The sequence below is a fragment of the Dendrobates tinctorius genome, unplaced genomic scaffold (genome assembly GCF_039654945.1).
Source record: "Dendrobates tinctorius isolate UK_male_01 unplaced genomic scaffold, ASM3965494v1 ptg000041l, whole genome shotgun sequence".
Taxonomy (NCBI): domain Eukaryota; kingdom Metazoa; phylum Chordata; class Amphibia; order Anura; family Dendrobatidae; genus Dendrobates; species Dendrobates tinctorius.
This window is the reverse complement of record NW_027361709.1, coordinates 3,251,157-3,278,155: the sequence shown is the minus strand read 5'-3', so window position 1 is coordinate 3,278,155 and position 26,999 is coordinate 3,251,157. Positions and strand designations below refer to the sequence as shown.

At 44.3% G+C, this 26,999-nt stretch overlaps 1 protein-coding gene across 8 annotated transcripts in view; it reads left to right on the top strand.

The window, feature by feature from the left end:
* Nucleotides 1–26,999, top strand: part of SLC41A3 (solute carrier family 41 member 3) — a 74,395-nt gene that overhangs the window by 35,306 nt on the left and 12,090 nt on the right. For 6 of the 8 annotated variants that reach the window (XM_073575025.1, XM_073575023.1, XM_073575022.1 and 3 more), the window contains 7 exons: nucleotides 2,695–3,005; nucleotides 20,920–21,027; nucleotides 21,108–21,179; nucleotides 25,916–26,060; nucleotides 26,136–26,282; nucleotides 26,365–26,509; nucleotides 26,912–26,991. In XM_073575025.1, coding sequence (XP_073431126.1) covers nucleotides 2,709–3,005; nucleotides 20,920–21,027; nucleotides 21,108–21,179; nucleotides 25,916–26,060; nucleotides 26,136–26,282; nucleotides 26,365–26,509; nucleotides 26,912–26,991 — 994 coding nt within the window. In that variant the 5' untranslated portion in view covers nucleotides 2,695–2,708. Of the gene's footprint in view, nucleotides 1–2,694; nucleotides 3,006–5,351; nucleotides 5,543–17,730; nucleotides 19,585–20,919; nucleotides 21,028–21,107; nucleotides 21,180–25,915; nucleotides 26,061–26,135; nucleotides 26,283–26,364; nucleotides 26,510–26,911; nucleotides 26,992–26,999 lie in introns of those variants that run through there. The other 2 variants (XM_073575028.1, XM_073575026.1) reach the window with 2 other exon arrangements.

The following is a 26,999-nucleotide window of genomic DNA, read 5'->3' as shown; positions in this document are numbered from 1 at the left end:
GCCCAGTGTGAGAAAGCTGGGTCTCCCTCAGAGGTCATGGGTCTTCCAGCAGGACAATGACCCAAAACACACTTCAAAAAGCACTAGAAAATGGTTTGAGAGAAAGCACTGGAGACTTCTAAGGTGGCCAGCAATGAGTCCAGACCTGAATCCCATAGAACACCTGTGGAGAGATCTAAAAATGTCTGTTTGGAGAAGGCACCCTTCAAATATCAGGAGCAGTTTGCCAAAGAAGAATGGTCTAAAATTCCAGCAGAGCATTGTAAGAAACTCATTGATGGTTACCGGAAGCGGTTGGTCACAGTTATTTTGGCTAAAGGTTGTGCAACCAAGTATTAGGCTGAGGGTGCCAATACTTTTGTCTGGCCCATTTTTGGAGTTTTGTGTGAAATGATCAATGTTTTGCTTTTTGCTTCATTCTCTTTTGTGTTTTTTCATTTAAGACAAATTAAATGAAGATAATAATACCAAAGAATTTGTGTTTGCAATCATTTTCAGGAAGAAACTGAGTATTATCTGACAGAATTGCAGGGGTGTCAATACTTTTGGCCACAACTGTATATGGTCTATATCACTGGTACTATTGTACGGACCCCGCGGCTGCCGTTATATGGTCTATATCACTGGTACTATTGTACGGACCCCCCTGGCTGCCGTTATATGGTCTATATCACTGGTACTATTGTACGGACCCCCCGGCTGCCGGTATATGGTTTATATCACTGGTACTATTGTACGGACCCCCGGCTGCCGGTATATGGTCTATATCACTGGTACTATTGTGCGGACCCCCGGCTGCCGGTATATGGTCTGTATCACTGGTACTATTATACGGACCCCACGGCTGCCGGTATATGGTCTATATCCCTGTGCCCACAGCCTGGCAGAGATGAGCTGTCACTGTGTAATGGAGACTTGAGGTCTGAGGGCATCAGTGCTCCAGATCCTGGCACAGTAATGGAGTGAGACATATTGGTGGCCATTCAATGATTGGGCAGAGTGGGAGCTCAGCGCTGTCTAGATTGAAACCCCAGGTGCTCCTCGCCGCACTCCAATAACGTCCACACCTCCTAATCTGTCTCTTCACGTCATCACTCCTTTCAGGATCTCTGCTTGCTGTCATTCGTGTTCACATGTCTAAGGTTATGTGCACACGTTGCGGATTCATCTGCGGATTTTTCCGCAGGTCAAAATGCCTGCGTTTTACCTGCGTATTTACTGTGGGTTTCGTGCGGATTTTGCCTGCGTTTTTACACTTGCAGATTCCTAGAATGGGAGAGGTGTAAAAACGCTGCGGAATCCGCATAATTGACATGCTGCGGAAAATAAACCGCTGTGTTTCCGCGTGGAATTTTCCGCAGCATGTGCACAGCGGGTTTTGTTTTCCATAGGATAACATGGTACTGTACATCCGCAGGGCCAAATCTGCTGACGAATCCGCAACGTGTGCACTTACCCTAAGTCTAAATTCAGACTGGACTCAGATTTCTGTGCAGTTTTCAGGCAAAAATCCCTAGAAATTAATTTCCCATGAATGAGATTTCTGCTCCTCCTTTCACATGCAGCAGAAACTTTCTGAGAAAAACTGGTGGATTTACCGCACGGAAGGAGGCCGATCCTGGAGCGGATCCACGGCTGGAATCGGAGGGATTTGTAACCAAATATCTGGTTTGTATATTGTGATTCCAAATCGTAAATCGCTCAGGATTCTCCCCGGATGCGGCCGATCAACAGGAGCAGGAATTGACCGGATACTTCCACAGCTGAAGCTTTGCTACAGTTGTATCCAGTCTTTACAATCTTCTGTGAGCACAAACCTCTGTCCTGATGGTTTGTTACAATGTGTCGGTGCAGGAGACATCAGACTGTTTGCCTCTGATTACACTGGTTACAACAGTAACAAACACTAATTTGGGAGAAGTTTTTAATGTTTGTAAACAAGAATGTTTCCATTCCCTGACAACAATCTTACAGGGGCAGAGCGGTAAATAAACCCATACATTTTAGAGTGGCCCTGCCTCACGGGGTCCCATAGCTGCTGCGTGATGTGCCGCTAGCTGGGTGCTCCTGGGGGAGCGGGGGCCCAAGGCAGCTGCCTGGTCTGCCTGCCGCCAACGCCGGCCCTGAGTATATGCAATCATGGCAGATGCACATGTAATATTCCATCCGATCTGTATGTGGCCGGTAATTCGTTGTGCTCCAGTCCCCTGTAGGTTTTTCCATGTGGAGGGGTCCGGGCCGGTCGGAGGACACTACAGGGCGCCCGCTTTTAGACAGGTGCAGATGTATTTATATCGTCTGAGGTCATCCTGGAAGCCACTTTGGAACTGGATACTGACTTGCTCTGGGGCACTGGTATGGGGGCTGCTGGTGTCAGCAGAGGAGTGGCACTGGTTTTGGTGGGGTCTATTGGGTTTTCATGTTCACCCTCTAATTGCTCTTACCCTTTACTGGATGGCAAGAAGGGTGAAGCCCAGCTTTTTACATCGTCACCCCCTGATTTCTTTCCAAATTCTTAAATAATTATATATACGAGTTTCTGCCCAATCATAATGAGGTTATTTTGCTCTCCATCATCACCTGGTGGTAACTGGTACTAAAAGAAAAAAAAAATTGTCAGTTAATTTCATTAATTATTATTATTTTTTTTTTTTTTTAAATCCCCAAAGTAAATAAACACCATTATCTCTGCAGAGTGACAGGTCACCATGAAGGGTGAGGAGACCCGACAGAGGAGGAAGGAGGGTCGTGCCAGGAATGGCGAGCGCTCCAAACACGGAGCAAAGAACAAAAGCAAACAGAATGAGAACCGAGGCATCCACAGGGAGATCGTGGAAGAAGAGGTGCCACTCATTCCAGAAAAGCGCCCACCACCAGAGAAGAAGCCTCCTATGCCCAGACCGGGAGATGAGTCTTCTATCTCCATCGCCCTGCAGGTGTTATTCCCATACCTGCTGGCAGGGCTGGGCATGGTGATGGCGGGCATGGTGCTGGATATCGTGCAGGTAGGAGAAGCACGATTGGAAAAGCTGTGAATGTCATCTCCGTCTGCTTTTATGGCTTTTATTTGCATCTTTGCTGGTTCTAGAGATTTTGTTGTATTTTTATGGGTTGTACCGGCAGTCAGAGGCTTGGACAAAGGCTCATGGGTCCTGGTACAAAAATGCAGCCTGATGCCCCCCAAAACCTTTCCCCGTCCTTGCCACCTACGACAAATCCACAATCTCACCCTATATACTTGATATATGCGTCCTAAGAGGAGTCGTGCAAAAATGTCTCTTCCTGGTCTATCCCAGACCCCAAAATTAATTCAGAACAGACCCTAAAGTATATTTGAACTTTAGTGTAATCACCAAAATAAATTCAGATACCTAAATTCAGACTCCAGAATAAGACCAGATTCCAGACCATCCCTTAAAATAAATTATGAAATTAATATTTTAGAGCAGACCAGCCTGCAAAATTTAATTCTGTCCTCTAAATTAGTATTCTGGACTCCAGAATTCAGACCACCAATCCCCAAGATTGATCCAAACCCCAAACAATACACTAAAATAAATTCAGACCCTAAATTGAGACTCTAGACAATACCCCCAAAATTAATCCAGACTCTACCGTAAAATACAATGTGAGCGTTATTAATACGTCAGACCCCGAAATGAATACAGAAGTCTGACCAGACCCCAAATGTATTCAGACCTTGGACCCCAAATGTATTCAGACCTTGGACCCCAAATGTATTCAGACCTTGGACCCCAAATGTATTCAGACCTCAGACCCCAAATGTATTCAGACCTTGGACCCCAAATGTATTCAGACCTCAGACCTCGGACCCCAAATGTATTCAGACCTCGGACCCCAAATGTATTCAGACCTCGGACCCCAAATGTATTCAGACCTCAGACCCCAAATGTATTCAGACCTCAGACCCCAAATGTATTCAGACCTCGGACCCCAAATGTATTCAGACCTCGGACCCCAAATGTATTCAGACCTCGGACCCCAAATGTATTCAGACCTCGGACCCCAAATGTATTCAGACCTCGGACCCCAAATGTATTCAGACCTCGGACCCCAAATGTATTCAGACCTTGGACCCCAAATGTATTCAGACCTTGGACCCCAAATGTATTCAGACCTTGGACCCCAAATGTATTCAGACCTTGGACCCCAAATGTATTCAGACCTTGGACCCCAAATGTATTCAGACCTTGGACCCCAAATGTATTCAGACCTCGGACCCCAAATGTATTCAGACCTCGGACCCCAAATGTATTCAGACCTTGGACCCCAAATGTATTCAGACCTTGGACCCCAAATGTATTCAGACCTTGGACCCCAAATGTATTCAGACCTTGGACCCCAAATGTATTCAGACCTTGGACCCCAAATGTATTCAGACCTTGGACCCCAAATGTATTCAGACCTTGGACCCCAAATGTATTCAGACCTCAGACCTCGGACCCCAAATGTATTCAGACCTCGGACCCCAAATGTATTCAGACCTCGGACCCCAAATGTATTCAGACCTCGGACCCCAAATGTATTCAGACCTCGGACCCCAAATGTATTCAGACCTCGGACCCCAAATGTATTCAGACCTCGGACCCCAAATGTATTCAGACCTCGGACCCCAAATGTATTCAGACCTCGGACCCCAAATGTATTCAGACCTCGGACCCCAAATGTATTCAGACCTCGGACCCCAAATGTATTCAGACCTCGGACCCCAAATGTATTCAGACCTCGGACCCCAAATGTATTCAGACCTCGGACCCCAAATGTATTCAGACCTCGGACCCCAAATGTATTCAGACCTCGGACCCCAAATGTATTCAGACCTCGGACCCCAAATGTATTCAGACCTCGGACCCCAAATGTATTCAGACCTCGGACCCCAAATGTATTCAGACCTCGGACCCCAAATGTATTCAGACCTCGGACCCCAAATGTATTCAGACCTCGGACCCCAAATGTATTCAGACCTCGGACCCCAAATGTATTCAGACCTCGGACCCCAAATGTATTCAGACCTCGGACCCCAAATGTATTCAGACCTCGGACCCCAAATGTATTCAGACCTCGGACCCCAAATGTATTCAGACCTCAGACCAGACCCCAAGTGTATTCAGACCTCGGATCCCAAATGTATTCAGACCTCGGATCCCAAATGTATTCAGACCCCCCCCCGTGTTTGCCGCTACAGGTGCCTCAGTTCTAGGTTGAAATCTCAATCCCGACCCAGTCGGGGGATGAACCCTGGAAATTCTCAGGCCCCTGTATTTCCTGATAAGACATAGGGGTGTGAATACTTTGTAGCAGCATTGCAGGGTACTGGACTGAGGAGCGGACGAGGGTTGAGTCACGGCTGACATGAATTTTATGTCCGGTTGCCTTTAATTCTGTTTGGCACTGAGAACGGGTCACCCTGCCCTCTGTTATCAGATAAGGACTCAGCGGACAGTGTGTGCTCATGCCACTGGCTTGTCAGCTTAGTGAGGCTGACACATTGCGGGATATACTGGAAAAGAAGCGTAAGGAGGTAAGAAATAACCGTCTGCACTGTACAGACGTGTGGAGAGAATGAGGGAGCGACACAAAATCCCACACGGCCCGAAAATCGATTTACAAACCTGCAAACAGCAAAGGAAAAGTAATGGTCAGCTGGTGTAACAGGGAGGCCGTGACCACTTCTCTGTATATGTGGCAAGCTACTCCCAGCCCTTGGCTACTACACTGGGGACCAGTCACAGGGAGCAATGAAAGCGTCGGCTCACCGGAGCCACAATGTCTGACACTTCATCTTCAGTGGTCGAAGCAATGGAGGATTCAGAACGCCACTCACTACTGAGCGAGCGCCCAGACCCCAGCACCAAATAATGCCACAGACACCGAGTGTTAGAGATGAGCGAAGACTGACTGTCCTCACATTGTAACCACCGAAAATGATGGAAGGTTTTATTGATGAAGTAACTGAGAACATATATGTTCCTCCTTCTCCTCTCGCTTCCTCAAACTCAATGTGGACAAATCTGAACTCATCATCTTACCTCCATCTCACAGATCTTCCTTACCCAAACTATCTATAACAATTAATGACATTTTGCTTTCCCCCGTACCGGAAGTCCGCTGCCTTGGAGTAACCCTCGTCTCTGCCCTGTCCTTCAAACCGCACATCCAAGCACTTTCTACCTCCTGTCGCCTCCAGCTCAAAAATATTTCCAGAATCCGTCCTTTCCTCAACCCTCAATCTACTAAAATGCTTGTGCATGCCCTCATCATCTCCCGCCTCGACTACTGCAACATCCTTTTCTGTGGCCTCCCTGCTAACACCCTCACACCACTCCAGTCCATCCTTAACTTTGCTGCCCGACTCAGTCATCTCTCTCCTCGCTACTCCTCCGCTTCTCCCCTATGCAAATCTCTTTCACTGGCTCCGATTCCCTCAGCGTATCCAGTTCAAATTACTAACACTGACCTACAAGGCCATCTATAACCTGTCTCCCCCATATGTCTCTGATCTAATCTCCCGATATCTTCCCTCACATAATCTCCCGTCCTCCCAAGACCTCCTTCTCTCCTCCACACTTATTCGCTCCTCACGCAACCGCCTCCAAGACTTCTCCGAATAGCCCCCATCCTCTGGAATTCTTTGCCCCAACAAGTCCGACTATCAACCACATTTGGATCCTTCAGACAGAACCTGAAAACCCACCTCTTCAGGAAAGCCTACAGCCTGCAATGACCCCGCTATCTCCCCACCACTACTGGAGCTACCGCCTCACCATCACTGGAGCTGCCGCAACCCCCCCAACCTACTGTCTCCTTCCCCACCATCCTGTAGAATGTATACCCGCAAGGGCAGGGTCCTCTCCCCTCTATATCAGTCTGTCATTGTTAGTTTACTGTAAGTGATATCTGTTATGAATGAGTCAGCTTGTATTTCTGCTTTTGCCTCCTACGGTAAGTCCAGAAAACCAGAGAAGTTGGCAACTATCAGATTGCAGACCCCTGAACCTATCAACACAACTAGCAGTAGCCGTGGGGGGTTCCTACGATGCCCTAGACCCCTCGATCAAAGCCGGAGAATTACATAGGCCTAAAGAAAGAAAGGGGAAATCTAAACTGCCCCAGAGCAGACCCCAAAGCAATAGGCAGCCCCCAACATATAATGACGGTGAAGCAAGATGAAAATACTAACACAGACAGAAAGATAGACTGAGCAAAGACGGGGCCAAAACTACCTAGATAGGAAAGGACAGGAAGGCTGCTGTCTGCAATCTGCCAAAACCTTATCAAAGACATAAGCCAACAAGCTGATATGAAAAAGGCCCTGAAGCAGCTAGGCTTCAAAAACTAAATCAGCACTCAGGTATTTTCAGAAAACAGAGCTAAATGAATTCAGCACACCCCAGCAGGGAATGGCAGAAATCCAGAAAAACAAAGCAAAACAAAATCAAAGAACCAAAGCAAAAGGCCGAGCAGCAAACTTAGCTTTAGAGGAGCAGGAATTCAAACTGGTCTCCAAGGATCCCACAGAGAAATCACCCGCAGGGCAGAAGGGCGTCGGCAGCCTTATATCCAGTCAGTAACGCCACTCAGCCAGTCATCATCATCAGCCTCAGGTGTTTGATAATCAGGCTCACTACCTTTCTTTACCAGAAGAGGGAGTTCCTCGGGCCTCAGTAATGAAGGGGAAAATGAACTCACAACAGATATCTGTAATTTGTATATAACCCCTTCTCATGTACAGCACCATGGAATCAATGGTGCTCTATAAATAAACTAGCTGAAGAGCCTGGCCCTGCCCGGGCATAGTAACTAACTGTGGTTAGTTATAGAAAATTATAATTATCCTCCATCCCATAGTCCCGTGCCCATATACCCATCATACATATCCTTCATCCCATAGTCCAGTGCCCATATACCCATCACACGTCCTCCATCCCATAGTCAACCATTATGACATCATAATGAGGGGCGGGGCTTGATACGCACACACTTTTTCCACATTATGTAGATAGGGGCAAAATTGTTAGGTGAATTGGAATGCGCAGGGTTGAAATTTTGCCTCACCACATAGCTTAGGACACTCTCGGGCTCCAGACGTTGTGACTGTGCCAAATTTTGTGGCTGTAGCTGCGACGATGCGGATACCTATCCCGGACATACATACATACATACATACATACATACACACACACTTGAGCTTTATATAATAGATAATAATAATATTACATGAATTACCATATAATATACACCAGAGCTGCGCTCACTATTCTGCTGCTGCAGTCACTGTGTACATACATTACATTACTGATCCTGAGTTACATCCTGTATTATACTCCAGAGCTGCACTCACTATTCTGCTGGTGGAGTAATATTTTTGTACATAGGGGCAGTATTATAGTAATTACATTCTTGTATATAGGGGCAGTATTATAGTAATTACATTCTTGTATATAGGGGCAGTATTATAGTAGTTATATTCTTGTACATAGGAGCAGTATTATAGTAATTACATTCTTGTACATAGGAGCAGTATTATAGTAGTTATATTCTTGTATATAGGAGCAGTATTATAGTAGTTATATTCTTGTACATAGGGGCAGTATTATAGTAGTTATATTCTTGTACATAGGGGGCAGTATTATAGTAGTTACATTCTTGTATATAAGGGGCAGTATTATAGTAGTTATATTCTTGTACATAGGAGCAGTATTATAGTAGTTACATTCTTGTATATAGGGGGCAGTATTAGGCTGTGTGCACACGCTGCGGATTTTGCTGCGGTTCCGCAGCGGTTTTGGCCGCTGCGGACCCGCAGCAGTTTTTGCTGCGGTGTACAGTACCATGATTCCCTATGGGAATCAAAAACCGCAGTGCAGACGGTGCGGAATTTTCCGCGCGGATTATCTGCGGTTTTCAATCCGCAGAAAGAATTGACATGTCAATTCTTTCTGCGGATTCTCCTGCGGTTTGCCATCTCCTCTATTGAGGAGATGAAAAACCGCAGGACAAAACCGCAGAGCAATCCGCAGGTAAAACCGCAGGTCTTTTGACCTGCGATTTCACCTGCGGATTTTACAAAATCCGCGCGGATGAATCCGCACCTAATCCGCAGCGTGTGCACACAGCCTTATAGTAGTTATATTCTTGTACATAGGGGGCAGTATTATAGTAGTTAGATTCTTGTATATAGGAGCAGTATTATAGTAGTTATATTCTTGTATATAGGAGCAGTATTATAGTAGTTATATTCTTGTACATAGGAGCAGTATTATAGTAGTTACATTCTTGTATATAGGGGGCAGTATTATAGTAGTTATATTCTTGTACATAGGAGCAGTATTATAGTAATTACATTCTTGTATATAGGGGCAGTATTATAGTAATTACATTCTTGTATATAGGGGCAGTATTATAGTAGTTATATTCTTGTACATAGGGGGCAGTATTATAGTAGTTATATTCTTGTACATAGGGGGCAGTATTATAGTACTTATATTCTTGCACATAGCGGCAGTATTATAGTAGTTATATTCTTGTACATAGGAGCAGTATTATAGTAGTTATATTCTTGTACATAGGAGCAGTATTATAGTAGTTACATTCTTGTATATAGGGGGCAGTATTATAGTAGTTATATTCTTGTACATAGGAGCAGTATTATAGTAATTACATTCTTGTATATAGGGGCAGTATTATAGTAATTACATTCTTGTATATAGGGGCAGTATTATAGTAGTTATATTCTTGTACATAGGGGGCAGTATTATAGTAGTTATATTCTTGTACATAGGAGCAGTATTATAGTAATTACATTCTTGTACATAGGAGCAGTATTATAGTAGTTATATTCTTGTATATAGGAGCAGTATTATAGTAGTTATATTCTTGTACATAGGGGGCAGTATTATAGTAGTTACATTCTTGTATATGGGGGCAGTATTATAGTAGTTATATTCTTGTACATAGGAGCAGTATTATAGTAGTTACATTCTTGTATATAGGGGGCAGTATTATAGTAGTTATATTCTTGTACATAGGGGGCAGTATTATAGTAGTTATATTCTTGTATATAGGAGCAGTATTATAGTAGTTACATTCTTGTATATAGGGGGCAGTATTATAGTAGTTATATTCTTGTATATAGGAGCAGTATTATAGTAGTTATATTCTTGTACATAGCAGCAGTATTATAGTAGTTATATTCTTGTATATAGGGGGCAGCATTAGTAGTTATATTCTTGTACATAGGAGCAGTATTATAGTAGTTTTATTCTTGTACATAGGAGCAGTATTATAGTAGTTATAGTCTTGTACATAGGGGCAGTATTATAGTAGTTATATTATTATACATTGGAGCAGTATTATAGTAGTTATATTCTTGTATATAGGGGGCAGCATTAGTAGTTACATTCTTGTATATAGGGGGCAGTATTATAGTAGGTATATTCTTGTACATAGGAGCAGTATTATAGTAGTTATATTCTTGTACATAGGAGCAGTTGTTGTGATGAGTCACCGAAGGAGGAAAAAAAAAATACCAGCTAAGTCCAGAAAAACCAGAGAGGTTGGCAGCTATCGGATTGCAGACCCCTGAACCTATCCACAACAACTAGCAGTAGCCGTGGGGGGTTCCTACGGTGCCCTAGACCCCTCGATCACAGCTGGAGAACTACATACAATGACGGTGAAGCAAGATGAAAACACTAACACAGATAGAAAGATAGGTTGAGCAAATGATGGGGCCCAAGCTCGGTGACCCCTCCCCTTGAGGAGGGGTAACCGAACCCTCATCCATGCCACCAGGGCGATCCGGGTGAGCCCGATGAAAGGCACGCACCAATCTTTCGGCATGAATATCAGAGGCAGAGACCCAGGAATTATCCTCCTGACCATAACCCTTCCACTTAACCAAATACTGGAGTCTCCGTCTAGCCAGACGGGAATCCAGTATCTTCTCTACCTCATATTCCATGTTACCTTCAACCAATATAGGGTCAGGAGGTGCCACCACAGAAACTACTGGTTCAACAAACCTCTTCAACAAGGACTTATGAAACATATTATGAATTTTAAATGTGACAGGAAGAGCCAACCGAAAAGAGACCGGATTAATAATCTCCAAAATCTTGTAAGGTCCAATAAATCTAGGCTTAAACTTAGGAGAAGCCACCTTCATAGCGATATTTTTTGATGACAACCAAACCATATCACCCACCTTAAACTGGGGACCATCGGTCCTACGCCTGTTGGAAAACCGCTGGGCCGTTTCCTGGGAGAGAGACAACTTATCCACTACTTGGTCCCAGATCTGGTGCATTCTCTCCACCACAGTGTCAACACCTGGGCAGGCAGAAGGCTCCACCTGCCCTGAAGAAAATCGAGGGTGAAAACCAAAGTTACAAAAAAAAGGTGACATCAAAGTGGCAGAACTAGCTCTATTATTTAAAGCAAATTCGGCTAAGGGCAAAAATGAAACCCAATCATCCTGATCGGCAGAAATAAAACATCTCAAATACGACTCCAAAGTCTGGTTTGTTCTCTCCGTCTGCCCATTGGTCTGAGGGTGAAACGCAGAGGAGAAGGACAGCTGAATTCCCAGCTTGGAACAGAAAGTCCTCCAAAATCTAGACACAAACTGAACTCCTCTGTCAGATACAATGTTCTCAGGAATCCCGTGCAAGCGAGCCACCTGTTGCAAAAACAAGGGCACCAACTCAGAGGAAGATGGCAACTTAGGGAGTGGTACAAGATGGACCATCTTAGAGAATCTATCACAAATCACCCAAATAACAGTCATTCTCTGAGAGACAGGCATATCAGAGATAAAATCCATTGAAATATGGGTCCATGGCCTCCTGGGCACAGGCAAAGGCATCAACAAGCCACTAGAGCGAGAACAAGGTTTAGACCGGGAGCAAGTCCCACAGGACTGCACAAAATTCCTGACATCATGAGACAAGGCGGGCCACCAAAAAGACCGACTCACCAGATCTCTAGTACCAAAAATACCTGGATGACCAGCCAATGCAGAGCAATGAACTTCAGACATCACTCTCTTCCTCCACTGGTCAGGAACATACAACTTTCCACTGGGAAAACACTCAGGTTTGTCCTCCTGAAACTCTACCAGAGCACGTCTCAAATCGGGCGAGATGGCAGAAAGAACTACCCCCTCGCCTAAGATGGTAGCAGGCTTAGTCACAACAGGAGAATCACAAGGAAACTCCTAGAGAGGGCGTCTGCCATGACATTCTTAGGCTAGTTTCACACTTGCTTTTTTTTGCAGCGCGTTTTTCCCGCAAAAAAACGCATTGAAAAAACGCATACAAAAGCATACAACTGCTGCGTTTTTTTTCAAGCATTTTTATGAGCATGCATGAAAAAAACGCAGCGTTTTTATGCGTTTGTATGCGTTTTTAGTGCGTTTTTACCGCGTTTGCGTTTTTTTCCAACATTAGGTGGCCCCTCACACTAACCCAAACCATGACTTTACTAACCCTAACCCTAACCCTGACCCTAACCCTTAACCAAACCATACTTAACCCTAACCCAAACCCTAACTAACCCTAACCCTGACCCTAACCCTTAACCAAACCATACTTAACCCTAACCCTCACCCTAACCCTCACCCTAACCCTTAACCAAACCATACTTAACCCTAACCCTGACCCTAACCCTGACCCTAACCCTTAACCAAACCATACTTAACCCTAACCCAAACCCTAACTAACCTTAACCCTAACCCTGACCCTAACCCTTAACCAAACCATACTTAACCCTAACCCTAACCCTGACCCTAACCCTTAACCAAACCATACTTAACCCTGACCCTAACCACAACCCTAACCCTGACCCTAACCCTAACCCTAAACCCCCTTAACTAACCCTAACTCCAACCCAAACCCCTAAATTCCATGGTTAACAAAAAAAAACGCATGTGCAAAAAAAGCATACATGAGCATGCCAGTGCGCATGTATGCGCATCCATAGGCTATAATGGCCATTTTTAGCGCAAAACGTGCGCATATGTGCGCATGCGCTTTTTTGCAGGGCCAAAAAATGCAACATGCTGCGTCTGGAAAATACAAACGCACACCCCAAAAAAACGCAGCGCATGAAAATCGCATACATGCGCTTACCAGCGCGCAGGTATGCGCACCCATGTTAAATATAGGGGAAAAAACGCATGCGCACGTATGCGTTTTTTTCCAGCGCAAAAAAACGCAAATGTGAAACCAGCCTTAGTGCCCGGAAGAAAAGAGACCACAAAATCAAAACGTGTGAAAAACAAGGCCCACCTAGCCTGTCTAGGATTCAAGCGCTTGGCCGACTCCAGGTAAATCAAATTCTTGTGGTCAGTAAGGACCACGACTTGGTGTTTGGCTCCCTCCAACCAATGTCTCCACTCCTCAAATGCCCATTTCATGGCCAACAGTTCCCGATTCCCCACATCATAGTTGCGTTCGGATGAGGAGAACTTTCGGGAAAAGAAAGCACAAGGATTCATTTTAGATGTCACAAGATCTTTTTGGGACAACACCGCTCCTGCACCAATCTCAGAAGCGTCCACCTCCACCTGAAACGGGAGTGAGACATCAAGTTGCCGCAAAACCGGAGCAGAAGTGAATCTTCGCTTCAGCTCCTGAAAGGAAGAAACAGCCTCCGGAGACCAATTCAGTACATCAGCACCCTTCCTAGTCATATCCGTCAATGGCTTTGCAATACCAGAAAAATTAGCTATAAATTTCCGATAAAAATTAGCAAAACCCAAAAATTTCTGGAGGGCCTTCAAAGAAGTGGGCTGAACCCAATCATAAATGGCCTGTACCTTGGCCGGGTCCATTTCAATAGTTGACGGAGACAAAATAAATCCCAAAAATGAAATCCTCTGTACCCCAAAAAGGCATTTCGATCCCTTGACATACAGGGAATTCTCCCTCAAAATCCGGAACACAGTCCGAACATGTTCCACATGAGAGTCACAATTCTTGGAGAAGATCAAAATATCATCCAGATAGATAATCAAAAATGTATCCATAAAGTCTCGGAATATATCGTTCATGAAGCACTGGAAGACAGAAGGGGCGTTAGTGAGCCCAAAAGGCATCACCAGGTACTCAAAATGTCCCTCCGGAGTATTAAACGCCGTCTTTCATTCATCCCCATGCTTAATGCGAATAAGATTATACGCCCCCCTGAGGTCAAGCTTGGTAAACCAGCAAGAACCTTTAACTCTGGAGAATAGATCAGAAATCAGGGGTAACGGATACTGATATTTAACAGTAATTTTGTTGAGGGCACGATAGTCAATACAAGGCCTTAATGAACCATCCTTTTTAGCCACGAAAAAAACCACAGCACCTAAGGGTGAAGAGGATGGTCTAATATGACCCTTCTCCAATGCCTCCTTAATATAGGATCGCATAGCCTCGTGCTCGGGTACAGATAAATTGAAAAGCCGACCCTTGGGGAATTTACACCCCGGGTTCAGCTCAATTGCACAGTCATAACTCCTATGAGGAGGCAAAGACGCAGACTCATTCTCACTAAATACATCATAAAAGTCAGCCAAATAGTCAGGAACATCATGCGACTGGGGAGAGGTGGAGAAAACAGGAGCATCACTAAGGGCACACCGACAACCCCAACTCACCACAGACAAAGATTTCCAATCCAGAACTGGATTATGGATTTGTAACCAGGGAAACCCCAAAACAATAGTATCATGCAGATTATGTAACACCAAAAATCTGCAATTTTCTTGATGGTCTGGGGCGACCCGCATTACCACCTGGGTCCAAAACTGAGGTTTATTCTTTGCCAAAGGAGTAGCATCAATACCCCTCAAAGGGATAGGCGTCCGCAGAGGTGTCATAGGAAATCCACAACGTTTAGCAAAATCCAAGTCCATCAGGTTCAGAGCTGCTCCTGAATCCACAAAAGCCTTGGCGGAAAATGTGGACAGGGAGCAGATCAGAGTAATTGCCAGAAGAAACTTAGGTTGAACACCACCCACAGAAAACGTGTGTGCACAACGTTTCTCTTGTTTAGGGCAGACAGAAATAATATGCGAGGCATCTCCACAAAAAAAACACAGCTTATTACGCCTTCTGAACTCCTGACGTTGTGCCCTAGACAAAACTCTATCACATTGCATAGGTTCAGACATTTGTTCAACAGGTGGCAACATCTCTCGTGTAGTTTTGCGTTCACATAAACGCCGATCCACCTGAATGGCTAATGACATAGAATCGTCAAGATCAGAGGGAACAGGAAATCCCACCATAGTATCTTTTACAGTTTCTGACAAACCCTTCCGAAAGAGGGCTGCCAAGGCACCATCATTCCAGGTAGTAAGGACCGCCCACTTTCGGAATTTTTGACAGTACAACTCTGCCGAATCCCGACCCTTGCTTAATGCCAACAGGGTCTTTTCAGCCTGATCAATAGCAATTCTCTCCTGCTATTGAGTACCCTAGGATCTGCGGTATGGCTGGTGATTCTGTTGTGATGAGTCACCGAAGGAGGAAAAAACAAAATACCAGCTAAGTCCAGAAAAACCAGAGAAGTTGGCAGCTATCGGATTGCAGACCCCTGAACCTATCCACAACAACTAGCAATAGCCGTAGGGGGGTTCCTACGGTGCCCTAGACCCCTCGATCACAGCCGGAGAACTACATAGCCTAAAGACAGGGGAAAAACTAAACTGCCCCAGAGCAGACCCCAAAGCAATAGGCAGCCCCCAACATATAATGACGGTGAAGCAAGATGAAAACACTAACACAGATAGAAAGATAGGTTGAGCAAATGATGGGGCCCAAGCTAACTACATAGGACAGGATAGGAAAGCTGCTGTCTGCCATCCGCAAAAACCCTATCAAAATGAGCCAACCGACTGATAGGAAAAACAGGACCTGAAGTCGCTAGGCTTCAAAAGACTATATCAGCACTCAGGTATATTCTGAAGACAGAGCAAAGATCAACAGATCAGAGACAAAAATGGAATTCAGCTCACCCCCGGCCGGGGATGGCAGAACTCCCAAAAAACAAGGCAAAACAAAAACAAAACTGAAGAGTACAAAGCAGAGCAGAAAAACTTAGCTTTGAGACGCAGGAATCAGACTGGTCTCCAAGAATCCAGCAGGAAAATCACCAGCCAGGAAGAAGGGCGTCGGCAGCCTTATATCCAGTCCTCAATTCTAGCTGCCCAGGTGTTTGGTAATCAGCCTCACTACCTTCCTTCACCAGAGGAGGGAGTTCATCAGACCTCAATGGTGAAGGGAAAAATGAACTCACAACAAGCAGTATTATAGTAGTTACATTCTTGTACATAGGAGCTGTATTATAGTAGTTATATTCTTGTACATAGGAGCAGTATTATAGTAGTTATATTCTTGTATATAGGAGCAGAATTATAGTAGTTATATTCTTGTACATAGGGGCAGTATTATAGTAGTTATATTCTTGTACATAGGGGGCAGTATTATAGTAGTTCTATTCTTGTACATGGGGGGCAGTATTATAGTAGCTATATTCTTGTACATAGGGGCAGTATTATAGTAGTTATATTCTTGTACATAGGAGCAGTATTATAGTAGTTATATTCCTGTACATAGGAGGCAGTATTATAGTAGTTATATTCTTGTACATAGGAGCAGTATTATAGTAGTTATATTCTTGTATATAGGAGCAGTAATATAGTAGTTATATTCTTGTACATAGGGGCAGTATTATAGTAGTTATATTCTTGTTCATGGGGGCAGTATTATAGTAGTTATATTCTTGTACATAGGGGCAGTATTATAGTAGTTATATTCTTGTACATAGGGGCAGTATTATAGTAGTTATATTCTTGTACATAGGAGCAGTATTATAGTAGTTACATTCTTGTACATAGGAGGCAGTATTATAGTAGTTCTATTCTTGTACATGGGGGGCAGTATTATAGTAGCTATATTCTTGTACATAGGGGCAGTATTATAGTAGTTATATTCTTGTACATAGGAGCAGTATTATAGTAGTTATATTCCTGTACATAGGAGGCAGTATTATAGTAGTTATATTCTTGTACATAGGAGCAGTATTATAGTAGTTATATTCTTGTATATAGGAGCAGTAATATAGTAGTTATATTCTTGTACATAGGGGCAGTATTATAGTAGTTATATTCTTGTTCATGGGGGCAGTATTATAGTAGTTATATTCTTGTACATAGGGGCAGTATTATAGTAGTTATATTCTTGTACATAGGGGCAGTATTATAGTAGTTATATTCTTGTACATAGGAGCAGTATTATAGTAGTTACATTCTTGTACATAGGGGGCAGTATTATAGTAGTTCTATTCTTGTACATGGGGGGCAGTATTATAGTAGCTATATTCTTGTACATAGGGGCAGTATTATAGTAGTTATATTCTTGTACATAGGAGCAGTATTATAGTAGTTATATTCCTGTACATAGGAGGCAGTATTATAGTAGTTATATTCTTGTACATAGGAGCAGTATTATAGTAGTTATATTCTTGTATATAGGAGCAGTAATATAGTAGTTATATTCTTGTACATAGGGGCAGTATTATAGTAGTTATATTCTTGTTCATGGGGGCAGTATTATAGTAGTTATATTCTTGTACATAGGGGCAGTATTATAGTAGTTATATTCTTGTACATAGGGGCAGTATTATAGTAGTTATATTCTTGTACATAGGAGCAGTATTATAGTAGTTACATTCTTGTACATAGGGGCAGTATTATAGTAGTTACATTCTTGTACATAGGAGCAGTATTATAGTAGTTACATTCTTGTATAGGGGCAGTATTATAGTAGTTATATTCTTGTATATAAGGGGCAGTATTATAGTAGTTATATTCTTGTACATAGGGGCAGTATTATAGTAGTTATATTCTTGTATATAAGGGGCAGTATTATAGTAGTTATATTCTTGTATATAAGGGGCAGTATTATAGTAGTTATATTCTTGTACATAGGTGCAGTATTATAGTAGTTATATTCTTGTACATAGGAGCAGTATTATAGTAGTTACATTCTTGTACATAGGGGCAGTATTATAGTAGTTACATTCTTGTACATAGGAGCAGTATTATAGTAGTTACATTCTTGTATAGGGGCAGTATTATAGTAGTTATATTCTTGTATATAAGAGGCAGTATTATAGTAGTTATATTCTTGTATATAGGGGGCAGTATTATAGTAGTTATATTCTTGTACATAGGGAGCAGTATTATAGTAGTTATATTCTTGTATATAGGGGGCAGTATTATAGTAGTTATATTTTTGTAGAAGTGGTGTGTGTGTGTATAGGGACAGTATTATTATTATTTTTCTGTCAACGTTTTTGTTCCCCAAAACAACATTCCAGTGTATTATTTTACTTGTATTGTCGTTTTTAGTATCAGGTTTGATCTGTGTTCTCTTTCATAAACTTGCTCCAATACATTTAATCTCAGTTCTACCTTGGAGAAAGTCTCACATTCAGGATCTTTATCTCGGTTCTCATAAACTAGTAAAAGAGCGATGACGGATTATAGGAGTCTTTGGCTTTTGATTGGCTGCTCCTAAGGAACGGAGTCCGCAAATACCGCTCGGAAAGTTTTCCCATTACCCCCCGATGTTTCCAATCCAGCACAGGAGAGAGTGAGTTACTCATTTTCTTCACTATTTTGCATTCTTGCATTCTTAGAATAAGTTTCTTTTTCTCTGTAGCTGAAGGAGAAAACGGCGCTGACAGCCCACTGATAGACAGAAGGCGTGGAGCGAGATGATCACTACGTGACGGGATCTTGGATCTTGTGTCCCAGAGATAGGCAGCCTATGTATAGGCCAGGCCCACTGCACATGTCCATTATCAGTGATAACCACGTGGTTCATTGTTAATACTGTCATTGCCCAAGGACCTGTCGTACTCACGGCTGGCCAGTTTTTCTTTTTACTTTTTGACATTTTTGAAATTTGTAGCTCAAGACCGCAGGAGAATCTTCAGTCTTCACTTTTACTGTCGGTGACTAAGATTTATTTCTCTAGAGGAAATTCTAAGACTTTTTACTTTGCAAGTTTCCATCTACAAGACGTCCCAACACATTCCCAAGACCGGACCATGCAGATCTTCCAGGATAAACTCACGGACTCTACACCTCTGTGACTCGCATCGTGTCTTCATGGACCAAGTATGGGTTAAGATAAATTCTAGAAGCCTCCAACAAACCTAAAGTTTTCTGAAAACTTTTTTGCTAAACTTTTGAAATTCTTTCCCTTTCGATGTAAGTCAATGGATGCAAGTTTTTCCCATCTCTCTGGAAGATCCTGGAGGCTCCTCGATTCTCCACATTTTTTGCAAACGTTGCCGCAAAGCAAAGAGATGGTGGTTACTCATTTGGAATTGGAGTTCTGCTACTACGGAAAGAAGTTGAGGGGATTTAGATGCAAGCTGTCACGGTCACCACATGGGTTTTTACCCGAGACGGTTTTCTCCATTGCTGCTCAAGTGCTGTTGCCCTTCCTGATGTCTGGGCTGGCCATGGTGGCCGCTGGCCTTCTGATGGATATCTTCCAAGTGCTTATTGTCGAATGATCAACATGAATATTTTTGAAGCTTCCTTTTGTATAACCTGTTGCCTAGATAGCAGCCAGGTCTGTGACTGATTACTATTTATATCATCGTGTAAAGATCCTGGATAGGCCAAATTACCCCAACAAGGCGACTCTCTACTTCATAGTGTGCAGTATATAGTTATTGCCCCTCGTTTGCAAATGGCCGTATCCCAGGATTAGTGTACGAATTATAAAGGGTGGATTGGGGTCTGTCTTAGTTTAATGAGTCAGTGACTTTTCATCTGAGCTCATACAGAGAAATAATGTACGTCCCCCACATGTCTAGTGCGTAATTAGGCTGCTAACTGGACGTTCAGGGTTAGGAAAGATGGGTGACGACCCCGATGTTGCGCTTTCTTAAGGCTCTGTTCATATTACGGTTATGGTTTTTGTTATGGATGGAAGCCAGAGGGCAATGTCGGATCCCTACACGATGGCCACCATTGATACCTGTCGGACCCCATTGAGTTATACTTGGGTCCGTCGGGATACGTGAAGGTCAAACCACTGGTGATCATACATTAATCATCTATCATATAGAGAAGGGATAAATGTTGTTTATGGGACACCCCCCCAAAACATATTAGTAGACTTTGCGGACCCCTTTCTAAGCCAGTGAGGTCCATCAGGCGCCATTGATGTTTGTCCTGTGACAGATCCATCACATCACCAGGTGTTTTGCCCCTAAAAAGTTGAGGCCGCAATGCAGAAGGAAGGGGTGCAAGAAAGCGTTCTGAAGGGATGATATTTTTGTGAATAATTACAATTATTTGATTTAATGCCAAGTTCATATGTGAATCACGACGATAGAATTACGAAGGTTTCATTACAGGGACGATGATGGTTGTGTATGGTGAATGGAATGAAAGCTAATTCTTGTCCGTATGGACTGTGCACGGCGTCTTCTACCCATCAGGTAATATACGGTAACTGGATTGATGAGTCTTATAGTGAAGAAATAGAAGTTAATAGTTTTGCCTGTGGGTCTCAACTGTCTTGTGACATGAAGGTCAGCGCTCCCGACTCAGCTGGTCTTAATGTAGCACATAGGTGAAAGCATTTAAATTTGGGGTTTATGGTTAATGTTGGGGTCTTTTCTACTATTGCCAACCTACTGCGTCCACCTTCTTTATGACTAGGATCAATTGTGGCAATTTCATTGGTGAAAATGTTTTTAACAATTATTGAGCACAAGGAGCAAAATCGTCCTTGGTGGAAGCTGAATGAAGAAGCCATATCACTCTTATTACTCTTCTATAACCGTACTACCCTCATGGTTTTACCTCCTCTCTTCCAGCATTGGCTTGTCTTCCGGACCATCACCGAGGTCTTCATTCTGGTTCCAGCATTGGTTGGTCTCAAGGGCAACTTGGAGATGACTCTGGCCTCTCGACTCTCCACCGCTGTAAGCCTTTTGCATAAGTCTCACAATGGCGTCTTTCCAGCTGGTATCTCCAAACCTCACTCACCTTTTCCTGTTCACAGGCAAATACGGGACAGTTGGATGACCCCAGTCAGCGATGGAAGATGGCTGTCAGCAATCTGGCTCTAATTCAGGTTCATCTATTCACCTTCATGCATTAAATGTTTTGATAATAACTATAGTCACCTAAATAATAATAATAATAATTTTTATTTATATAGCGCCAACATATTCCGCAGCACTTTACAATTAAGCGGGGACATGTACAGACAATAAATTCAATACAAGTTAAGACAATTCAAACAGTGACATTAGGAGTGAGGTCCCTGCTCGCAAGCTTACAATCTACAAGGAAATGGGGGGACACAGTAGGTGAAAAATGCTTGTTAATTCAGGTCTGGCAATTATAATAGGGATTTTCATATAAAGCTGCATGATCCGGTCATCAGCCCGTGTGTTTAAGTGCAATAGACAAGTATCAAGTGCAGTTATCATGTGCATGAAGGGTGTGGAGACAGATGAATAGTAGGGTGCAGATTCAGAATAATATTTGGAAGGAGGGAACAGGGCAAAGTTAGCTTGCTGGGTAGTTGATGTGGTAGGCTTGTTTGAAGAGATGGGTTTTCAAAGCGCGCTTGAATAGGTCAGGGCTAGGTATCAGTCTGATCGCCTGGGGAAGTGCATTCCAGAGAGCTGGAGCAGCACGAGAGAAGTCTTGGAGGCGGAGGTGCGAGGTTCGGATTACGGGGGATGTTAGTCTTAGGTCATTTGTAGAACGGAGGGCACGTGTAGGGCGATAGACAGAGATGAGAGAGGAGATATAAGGCGGTGCAGAACAGTGGAGAGCTTTGTGGGTGAGAGAGATGAGTTTATACTGGACCCTGTAGCGAATAGGTAGCCAGTGTAATGACTGGCACAAGATGGAGGCATCGGTGAAGCGGCTGGACAGAAATATGACCCTGGCTGCCGCATTCAAGATGGATTGGAGAGGAGAAAGTTTGGTAAGAGGGAGACCGATCAGAAGAGAGTTGCAATAGTCCAGGCGAGAATGAATAAGAGCGACAGTAAGAGTCTTAGCAGTTTCAAAGGTGAGAAAAGGTCGGATTCTGGAGATGTTTTTAAGATGCAGGTGACAAGAGCGACTGAGTGATCGGATGTACGGAGTAAAGGAAAGTTCAGTGTCGAATATGACCCCAAGACAGCGGGCATGCTGCTTGGGAGTTATGGTTGAACCCTCCAGGGTTATTTCGATGTTAGGTAGAGTGAGGTTAGTAGAGGGGAGAAACACAAGAAGTTAAGTTTTAGAGAGATTTAGTTTCAGATAGAGGGAGGACATGATGCTAGAGACAGCAGACAGACAATCCTTGGTATTTTGAATTAGGGTAGGGGTGATGTCAGGGGAAGAAGTGTATAATTGGGTGTCATCAGCATAGAGATGATACTGGAACCCAAATCTGCTGATTGTTTGTCCAATAGGGGCAGTGTATAAAGAGAAGAGGAGGGGGCCTAGGACTGAGCCCTGCGGGACCCCGATAGTAAGGGGACGAGAAGAGGAAGAGGAGCCGGAAAAAGATACAGTGAAGGAGCGGTCAGAGAGGTAGGAGGAGAACCAGGAGAGGGCTGTGTCCTTGAGGCCTATAGAGCGGAGCATAGTGAGGAGGAGCTGATGATCCACAGTGTCAAATGCGGCAGTGAGATCCAGGAGAATCAGCAGGGAGCAATGACCTTTCGATTTAGCTGTTATTAAATCATTAGAGACTTTAGTGAGGGCAGTTTCAGTAGAGTGTAAAGAGCGGAAACCAGATTGTAAGGGGTCGAGAAGAGCGTTATCCGAGAGATAGCGGATTAGACGGGAGTGGACCAGGCGTTCCAGGAGTTTAGAGATGAAGGGAAGGTTAGAGACAGGTCTGTAGTTAGCAGTGCAGTTCTGGTCCAGGGATGGCTTTTTAAGTAAAGGGGTTATGATGGCATGTTTAAATGAGGAGGGAAATATACCTGAAGAAAGAGAGAGGTTAAATATTTTAGTCAGGTGAGTGGTGACCACTGGTGAGAGAGACTGCAGGAGCTGTGAAGGAATGGGGTCACTGTTGCAGGTTGTAGGCCGAGCAGAAGCGAGGAGCTTGGAAACTTCTTCTTCTGAAACAGGCTCAAAGATGTCTAGTGAGCTTGAGGTGCGGCAGGGAAGGGGATCCAGGCACTGAGGAGATAGGGCTGAGATATCCTGATGGATGTGGTTGATTTTTTCTAGGAAATAAGTGGCCAGATCCTCACCGCTGAGGTTGGTGATGGGGGCCTGTACTTTAGGTTTCAGGAGGGAGTTTAAGGTTTCAAAAAGTCGTCTTGGGTTGTTGGATAGTGAGGTGATGAGGGTGGTGAAGTAGGATTGTTTGGCCAGATGAAGGGCAGAGTTATAGGTTTTGAGCATGAACTTATAGTGGATGAAGTCTTCTGCTAAGAGAGATTTTCTCCACTGCCGCTCTGCACACCTCGAGCAGCGCTGAAGAAAGCGTGTTTGCGTTGTGTGCCAGGGCTGCCGTTGTCTGTGTCGGGTCTTTCTGCGTATAGAAGGTGCTGCTTCATCTAGGGCATTCTTCAGTGTATTATTGAAGTGTGACAATGCTATGTCTGGACAGGAGAGGGAGGAGATGGGGGCTAAAGATGTGTGGAGATTGTCCCTAAGCTGTTGGGTATTAATGGTACGTGTATTCCGATAAGTGTGGTAAGTGGGGGTGTCCCGGGTGAGGAGACAAATCTTGACAGAGAAGGAAAGAAGGTTGTGGTCCGAGAGCGGGAGGGGTGAATTAGTAAAGTCGTGCAGCGAGCCGGGACGGGAGAAAACCAGGTCCAGAGTATTCCCGTCCTCATGTGTAGGAGAATTAGTAAACTGTGAGAGGCCGAATGAAGAAGTTAGAGAAAGAAGATGAGAGGCAGACTGGGAGAGCGGATCATTGATGGGGATGTTAAAGTCTCCCATGATGAGGGTGGGGATGTCACAGGATAGAAAGTGAGTAAGCCAGGTGGTGAAGTGGTCTAGAAACTGGCGGGAGGAGCCTGGAGGGCGATAAACGACCGCCACTCGTAAGGAGAAGGGCTTAAAGAGTCTGACGGCGTGGACTTCAAAGGAAGGAAATGTAAGTGAGGGAACCGGGGGGATGACCTGGAAAGCACATTGTGATGAAAGGAGCAAACCAACACCTCCACCCTGTCTGTTCTCAGGTCTGGGGGTATGTGAAAATTTTAGCCCACCAAACGAGAGAGCAGCAGCGGTGGTGTCTGAATGCTGGATCCATGTTTCTGTTATAGCCAGAAGGTTAAGGGAATTAGAGAGAAAAAGATCGTGAATGTAAGTCAGTTTGTTACACACAGACCGTGCATTCCAGAGAGCACATTGGAAAGTGAGAGGAGAAGGCATGCACTGAATGTTAATAAGATTAGCAGGGTTTCTATATGCAGATGGAGGAGAGTAACGTATGCTGGTGGAGGGAGGCCCAGGGTTGGGGGAGATGTCACCTGCAACTATTAAAAGGAGAAAAAACAGAAAAAGCAGGTGGTGGGATGATTTGTATGAACGTTTTGAGTGCTGCATGGTGGTTTTGGATGGTTTGGTGTGGGTAAGAAATGTCAATAGAGCCTCAGAGTTATACATGGGAGAGGGGAAAAGGGAGGGGTGGATATGCAGAGAGTGCACAGAATGTGTAAAAGGGCAGGCGAGTTGTTAGAAAGCAGAGGTGAAGACAAAAAAGCAGCAGGTTGATATGATCAATGCAAATGTAGTACGACTGACCAAGAAGCATGCGTGCATGAAAAACTTATGCACCTTACCTGTCTCCTGCCCTGTCCAACTGCATTGTCTAACTGCAAAACACTTGATCCCGTTGCACTTAATATCTGTTGCACGCGTGAGCCCGCACGCGTGCTATCCCAACCAGAGCTAAATATATATGAAATGAAATGTCTGCTAGTTTCAGCCACCAAAAGGCCACGTTTTGTTTAAAGAGTAAATGCTATGGATGGGTTATAAAGAAGTAAAAGATATAAAAAAAAAAAAAAAAAGCAGTGCACACCTCATTGCTCCCAGCAGGCTGGAGTCTGTGTGCTGCCTGTGCCATGCTGTGTGCTGCCTGTGCCATGCTGTGTGCTGCCTGTGCCATGCTGTGTGCTGCCTGTGCCATGCTGTGTGCTGCCCTTTGCCATGCTGTGTGCTGCCTGTGCCATGCTGTGTGCTGCCTGTGCCATGCTGAGTGCTGCCTGTGCCATGCTGTGTGCTGCCTGTGCCATGCTGTGTGCTGCCTGTGCCATGCTGTGTGCTGCCTGTGCCATGCTGAGTGCTGCCTGTGCCATGCTGAGTGCTGCCTGTGCCATGCTGTGTGCTGCTGCACAGAGCAGACTCCTGCCTCTCCTGGACCTTACACTTAACCCTAACCTGTGTCATTCTGGATAAAGAACCTGGATTGTTCTCATGTAAAAGTCAAGTTAGAGGTTGTTTTCAAGTATCAGCTAATGTAACCCCTTTAAGGGTAACAGGATCCAAGAATATTGGCTACAGTAAGGGCAGGGATCACATGATCCATGATTCCCTCCTTTTTTTTCTCCCAAGATAAAGGGGTTCCAGGATTTTGGGCAGCTGCTTAGCCACTTCTTTCCATCTAAACTGTTGAGCTGAATTCACCTGCTTGTAGGAGACACAACATAAAGGGGCATTTTTGGCAAAAATGTGTTTTTGCTTATTTTAAAGATCTAAGGCATCCCTGGGGCAGAGAAAGAGAGTGCCTACAGCCCCTATCAAAAACCTGTAGTGCGCCACCATATGGGACCATGGAGAAGTAATAGCTGCGTGTACAAGACCTCATACCAGATGATTGTATTCCAGGTTCAGGCCACAGTCGTTGGTTTATTGGCCGCTGTTGCTGCTATTATCTTGGGCGCACTGTCTAAAGGCTATGTAGAACTGGACCAGGCCGCCGTCCTCTGCGCCAGCAGCGTGACCACAGCATTCATCGCTGCCCTGTCTTTGGGTAATATCTGTGATCTCCTCCTTCATGATCACCATTGGCTCCATGTCATTTCACTTTACCCTTTTGTCCTTTTAGGTCTGGTGATGGTTGGGGTCATCATTGCATCTCGGAAGCTGGGAATTAACCCTGACAACGTAGCTACTCCCATCGCGGCCAGCCTGGGGGACCTGATCACTCTGTCACTGCTCGCAGGGATCAGCAGCACCTTGTTCAGCTACATAGGTACGAGAGTTCAGGTTGATGAGGACATTGCGCCGAGCTTGGGCGTGCTGTCTAACTGTGATGTCTCTTGTACCCCAACTAGACGTCCAGTACCTCTCTCCTCTGATCTGTGCCTTTTTCATCATCCTGATCCCACTGTGGGTGGCCATCGCCAAACAGAGTCCATCCATTGCTGAAGTTCTAAAGTCTGGTTGGCAACCGGTTATTGTGGCCATGTCTATTAGCAGGTAATGGAAACTGGTGGCGACGTCTTCAGCGTCATCCTGCAGAATCACACCAGGACCGCTGCAGGCGGGGAACGTCCCTAGTTGGGGACCACCCTCTAATAGTTAAGCCAGAAGCTCGTTCAATCTTGACCCTCAGGATCCCAAGTAGCTGTTGAGAACTGCTGCGACTACAGCTGGAATCAGAGAATTGTGGGGCTCACAGCACCAAGGACCCCCTTCTCGGAGGGCAATAAGCTATAGTTAATCTATGTTGTTATTATTACAATTCATTTAAATAACTGGAATTATAAGTAATTATAGGAATTTGCTAAGTTGTAATATATTTATATTTTGGCCATATTAATTGGGGGCGATTCCTGGTTTTATTCTGTGTTTGTAATTTTTTTTCTTCCCGTTTTCTAGTATCGGTGGACTTATCTTAGACAAGACTGTAACGGACCCAAAATTCGAGGGCATGGCGGTTTTCACACCTGTTATAAATGGTATATGG